This window comes from Podarcis vaucheri (assembly GCF_965113315.1).
Source record: "Podarcis vaucheri genome assembly, chromosome: 11".
In the NCBI taxonomy this organism is placed as follows: domain Eukaryota; kingdom Metazoa; phylum Chordata; class Lepidosauria; order Squamata; family Lacertidae; genus Podarcis; species Podarcis vaucheri.
In genome coordinates this window covers 31,279,021-31,285,434 of record NC_138749.1, presented here as the reverse complement: position 1 = coordinate 31,285,434, position 6,414 = coordinate 31,279,021, and the positions used below count along the sequence as shown (strand labels likewise).

The window sequence follows — 6,414 nt, the reverse complement described above, 5'->3', positions numbered from 1 at the left end:
CTCCCCAGGGCGTCTTACATTAAGATATCCCTGGGTGCGGTGGGAGGGGGGGTACCCCGCTTCTACACCGCCCCCCCTTCAGACGCACAGCATTCCTCGACTCGCCCACCCACCCTCCGAGCCTCGGCGCCGGCCGCTGCCCCATAAGCTGGGCCTCCCTCCCTCCCTCCTGCGCCCCGCCCCTCTCGAATCCTGCACATCCGCCTCTCCGCGCCTGCTCACTCCCTTCGCCAGGGAAGTCGGCCGTTCCTGCGCCGCCCGTGTTGTGCCGAGTCGCGGTGCGCGCGCCTTGGCCGGCAACCTGGCGCATGCGCCCCTTGGAGCTGGCTGGCTGAGCTCGCCTCTGTGGACAGAGGGCGAAGGAGAGGGGACAGAGTTAGAGGAGGAGGAGGAGGAGGAGTTGTTGTGCCGTGAAGGGAAGGGCGGCGCGCGGCGGTTCCCTCTTTCTCCCCACCCCCATTTCCCGGTGGCTGTGTCGGACGGGGCCGGGCCGAGTCAGCGAGATGGTCATGGCGTACTTTGTGGAGAGTTTCTGGGTGAGGAGCTGTGGGGGTTTTTTGGCTTCCCTTCCCTCCCCCCCCCCCGCTCTCCTTTCCTCTGGGGCCGGACCGTGTCACGCACAATGGAAAAGAAGCGCGGGGAGGGAGAAGAGGCGACCCGGAGCCCGGCGGCAGCGGCGCCTCTGCCTCTTCTCCTTCCCGGCTCTTGCGCCACCTTCGGGGCAGGGTTCGGGCCTGCCGTAGCGACGGGTTGGGATACGGGGGGCGCTGCGAAGTGCGGCGGCCTCGGCTTTTACCTCACGGGCCGCTCCGGGGCCAGTGCCAGCGGGGGGAGGGGGGGCGGCGAGCGAGCGAGGCCGGCATGAGGGGACGACTGGCTTGTGTGGCGGGGGCTTATCCCAGGCCAGTGCCCTTGTGTGGCTCCTGTGCTGAGGGTGCCTGCCTTCTTCCCCGGCTCTCTCTTTCCCTGGGTGGGAAGGAAGTCCAGGGCACCTGTTGCTTTGCCCCGAGAGGAGGGTGACTGGGGGGGGGTGGCGGCTTAAAATGTGCCCTCCTGTCCCCGAGGGGCGTCTCTCGAGGCGGCGGCGGGACGGGGCCAGGCTGCTGGGTGAGGTTGTTTACTTTTCCTCTTCTTCACTCTCGCTGACAAAACCCTAGAAACTGGAGGCTTCTTCACTCAGTGGAAGTTTACTCGGGATCCTCCTTCCCTTGACTCTTCTACTAAATGCCGCTGGTGAATCTTCAGTGTCTTGTGGAATCCGAAACTACTCCATTGTGGTGCTGTTTGTTTTTTAAGGTCTTGTTTATGTTGTTGTTTTTTTTAAAAAAAAGCAAGACGAGGTCTTTATTTATGACTATAATAATCCATTATATATAAAACTTCTTAGCAAAGGAACCAAAGAGATGAAGTAATGATAGGAACCTCAAGTCACTGTCTGGACATTGAATTTTTATGTGCTTATTACATGACTTTTGAGTTAAGCGGTTAGAGGTTTTTAACAGTAAGTAGTAGAATCAACATAATCACCTAACTACAGAGCAAACCTGGTTTGGGTTTTTAAAAAAATATCCTTTATACGTGCTTTCTTTCAGAGACACTGTGTTAGTGTACCTGTGCTTTCCAGGAATGAAACTGTATACAAGAACATACAGCTTGTGCTCTTTTTCTCTGCCTCTTCTGCACTTCATGATTCAGAAGAACAGCAAGCTAGTAGTTTCATGTAATGATTTAAATAGCATGGATAGGTTACTAATAAAATAATTAGATGTTGCCTTGGAATATCTGCTATCTTAAAAGTGTCACAAAATTTTTGTCCATCTAAAGTTTCTAAGAATGCTCATTCAGCTTTGATTTCCTTAAATTGGATTTGCTTTTCTCTGAAAGCTCAGAGTCCCAGTGAATTGCTGCTTAGGAATTTTGTGAATTGGTACCCAGTTGTGGTTGCTGTCTGCCATTTATCTTTATGGGACTTACTTCTGAGTAGACATGTATGGATTTGCAGCAGAAGTGACAGAATCCTTACATGCTTACTCAGGAGAAAGTCCATCTGAATTCATTGTGGTGTACACTGTGGTAAGTGTGTGCAGGATTTCAACCTTAGATATCTTGGGGCATTTTGAGACAAGAAATGTGATCAATTGTTTCAGAATCAACTGAAATGTTGATTATGGCTTTATAAATGTTTATATATGGCTGAATGTATTTCAAATGACATCTTTTGAAGGAAGTATCTGTTACAGATATTGGTAGTATATTTGGAGTGGCAGTTCTGCAGATATCTGTACGTTCATTATGTCCATGATCTAGTCCTTTTATGATATAAAAGTCAGAATATATAACCTATTGCTTCCTCATACTTATTGCCTGTATTTTCTGTTCCTGTATTTTACAGTTGGGTGGTGGTAGTGTCTGTTTTTTTTTTTAAGAGTGTGAAATATGTGGTAATTGTTGGCCATTGCTGGAGAAGAATATACTGCCATTGCTGAAAACCTACATACCTTCTTGGTGTCAGGAACAGTTACCTTCTTGGTGTCAGGAACAGATAATGCTAATAACTTAATTATTAGGTTTAACAAATAAAGGCTTAACTGAATCCAGGTTTAACTGGTGTCAATTTCAAGGGAAAAAACACTGGCAAATGAATGTTTCTAATTTTGATGAGACTAAAGGCCTATTTAAAAGTAGATCATGAATACTACTTTGTAACGGAACGTTTGAACTGACTCCATAGAAAAGCATTCTGTATGAGGTATTGTGGCCATGATGTTGAGTGAAAATATTTGTTTCTTATAGATGAAATCTACCTTCACTATATTTTCCCTAGAAACATTTCTAAAAACAGAAACTCTGCTCCAAACTCTAGGGTACACCAAGTGGTTGAGTGCTTATTAGTGGAGCCACCCCAAAATAAGCTAGTTTTTTCTGCTTCCTTGAGGAGTGCCCTAGATATACAGAATTTTATAAATTTATTAATGAAAATAAAAGTAAAACTGCTAACTAGAACCTGGGAATTTACAGAACATTGGTAAGAGTTTAGCCTACAAAGAGATGGGTGGGGGAGGATCTAAATAAATAAATTGGTAGACTGTGACTCTATCAGTCAAGTCTATGTCTGAGAACAGTTTAAGATATGGAATTTCCATTTTACTTAATCAGCTATAATATTTAGAGCTCACCTTTCCTCCAAAGAGCTCAAGCTGCAATACATGGTTCTCTCCCAGTCCATTTATGCTCACAACAACACTGTAAAGTCAGTTAGGCTTAGAGAGAGTGGCTGGCCTAAGGTGAGCTTCATGGCTGAGTGTGGTTTTGAGCTCTGCTTTTCCAAGTCCTAGTCCAACACAGCCTTTCTCAACCTTGGGTCCGCAGTTGTTTTTGGACTACAACTCCCAGCATCCCTGACTACTGACCCTGCTAGCTAGAAATGATGGGAGTTGTAGGCCAACAACATGAGGGGACCTAAGGTTGAGAAAAGCTAATCTAATCACTAGAATACAATATTTCCTGTCAGTTTTAAAAGAAAGCAAAAAGCAAATGAAGGGCAGAGGAGGAGAGGGAATTGACCTATTCAGCACCCACCTCCTCAGCTGAGTGCCCTCCTCCACTTCATAATTAAGAGAGTATTTAGTTTGACACTGGCAACTCTCTAGTGCTATGTAACACAGCTGTAGAAGGCCAGCAGGGACAGAAACTCCTGAAATTCACTTCTCCCCAAGGCCTGAAAAGCATTTAAAGGCTCCTATTCTGGGTTCTCTGAATATACTGCAACATTGTGCTGTAGGGTCCTCTTGTTTTTGAAACTCATTAGTGATGGAACAATGATAGAACATTCCTGCATTGCAGGGAGTTGGACTAGATGACCCTTGGGGCCCCTTCCAACTCTACAATTCTATTCTATAAAATGGTTTCAAAGTTATAATTAACTGTTATCCCAGTGACTTTGCCTGAAATGTATATAGGGACACGCATACAATGTATATGATTTTTCACTCACTCTGACACTTGATTTGTCAATGAGGGTAGAAGGTAACAGGGCTAATATAAATAATCCCAAAATTTGCAGAACTGACTGCAACTATTCTGTTAATTACTTTTCATAATAAAATATGTCAGGTCTGATACTTTGGACTATTATATGTCTTTGAGATATATATGCATTACTCTGAAACTTCCTCCCTGGAGAAACTACACTGGCTTTCTCCTTGTCCTTCTGCTGGCAGGTAAAGACATTCTTGTTCCAACAAGTTTTTGGGAATTGACTGCTTTTGATGAAAGGGCTGGTGCTGTGCTGTTTTAATTGTAATTATTTGTATGTTTTAAACAGATTTTATATGTGTATATAGTTTTACTTCTATTAATGTTTAATTGTTTTTTAATTATAGCTTTTAGTTTTGTTTTTAGTGATTCTTGTTTTTACGTAGGTAACCCGCTATCGGCCCAACTAATACATCATTCCTAATACAATGAAGGAAATATGCCAGACTGTGATGTGGATTTAATGGGCAGCAAATCCCAGTGCACGTAGATTGTGTGACTTGGTTGATTTTTGCTGTTTGCTTACAGTGTATAGGTGCCGTGTGTATATAAACTAGTTAAGGCAAAATCCAAATACCAAATTATATAATACAATTCATAAATTGGAAAGGGACCTTTAAAAAAAACTGCAAAGAAAGCCCTGACTTGAGCACATCAACACTGGCACGAAAAGAAAATAGGTTGATATGTTCATTGCTAAGTCTAGCCCACTGCTCAAAAGCATCCATGAGAGAGAAAACCATCCAGCCATCTAGCAAAGAAGAGCTTGCCAAGACAGGCTATTCTAATGTTGAACATCTCTTGCTGTTAGGAGGTTTCTCTGCATGTTTAATCAAAATCTGCTTCCTTGCAATTTCCACTCACTGCGTCTAGTACTGCCTTCTGGAATAACAGTGAACAAGTCTGCTCCATCTTCCACATTGCAACTCTTTAGATAATTGAAGGCAGTTATAATGTTACTTTTTGATCTTCTCTTCTCGGTGCTGAGTACACCCCTCTCTTTCCACCTTTTCTGATAGCTCTTGGTTTCCAGATTCTTCACTATTTAGGCTGCTTTCTTCTGGACATACTGGATAAGGGATAAAGCTCTCTAGTCTTACTCTGCCAGCTCCCGCAGACTAGTAAATATTTTTGTAGGCTAGTAACTTTTGTGGGCTTATTTGCAATGCAGATATAATGAACATATACAATGAACATGCAATTATTGTTCCATTGGAGGAGGTATTTTAATTCACAATTCTTCTAGTTTTATAGGCTGAAAGTAGTAAGGCACTGTTAAGCACCGAGACTTCTAAAAGTGGGTTCATGTTTATATAGAGAGGTACTTTGCTTTTTAGTTTAAGTTCCCTGCCCCATTACAGGATAACTTATTTAGAACTGATCATTTGTGGTACTGTAAACTCACATCTGGTTTGGTGCTTTAAGACCTTTTGACAGTTGCTGTTGTTTCCCCGTAACAGCCTATTAGTACACTACATTTTTAAGTACAGGAGAAGGGGAATAGCCATCTTCATATAGGATCAGGAGATCAGATAGTGGAACACTCAAAAAACTTGCTGTGACCAAATGACTAGACAGTTTTCGGATAAAATTGCTTGTATCCGCACTGGCTTCTGAGAGGTATGGGGCTTGGACATTGTTTAGTCAGGTTGTTATGGATCCTTTTAAGCTTGTATTGCATGAGTATGTGGACAAGTTGCTTGGAAGGCTGAGACATATGTGTTCTATAGGGTCTTTCCCATCCTGACAGCTCAAATCAGCTAGAACTGGGTTGGTCATGTGGACAACTCTGAAGGATTAGTTCTCAAGTTCTTAAGGAGGCAGTGGTATAATAATAATAATTTATTATTTCTACCCCGCCCATCTGGCTGGGTTTCCTCAGCCACTCTGGTAAAGAAGCTGTATTTGAGCCCAACAAATAGTGTACTTACCTCCCAGTTTCCAGTTTGCAATTTTGAAGATTTTGGTCCTGGAGTGGGTGGTTTCATCCAGGTGATTTTAGAGGACACTTACTGCAAATTTTATGAAAATAGAATGGAGGATGTGGCTTAGTATGACTGTCTATCATGTGAAACCTTATGGTTGTTCAGTGTTTGCAATATTTGATAACTTAAGTTGGTGTTTTCAATGCCTATTCAGAATCTTGGACGTTTATATATGCATTTACTGAAGAGAAATTATTGACTTGTTTAGCCCTTGGATGCTAGTAGTCAGTATAATATGGCTCATGCCATGGAGTATGAAACCAGCCTTCAACTTCCAGATGTTTTAGACTAGAATGCTTACAGTGCTTGTTGGGGCTGATTGGAGTTGTAGTCCCAAACACCTGAAGGGCATTGGGTTGGAGAAGGCTAATCTAAGCAGTGAAATATTGCCTGT

At 43.3% G+C, this 6,414-nt stretch overlaps 1 protein-coding gene across 1 annotated transcript in view; it reads left to right on the top strand.

The window, feature by feature from the left end:
• Positions 1–258: 258 nt before the first annotated feature.
• Positions 259–6,414, top strand: part of FCHO2 (FCH and mu domain containing endocytic adaptor 2) — a 68,021-nt gene continuing 61,865 nt past the window's right edge. The window contains exon 1 of the mRNA XM_082191903.1: positions 259–536. Coding sequence (XP_082048029.1) covers positions 504–536 — 33 coding nt within the window. The 5' untranslated portion in view covers positions 259–503. The remainder of the gene's footprint in view (positions 537–6,414) is intronic.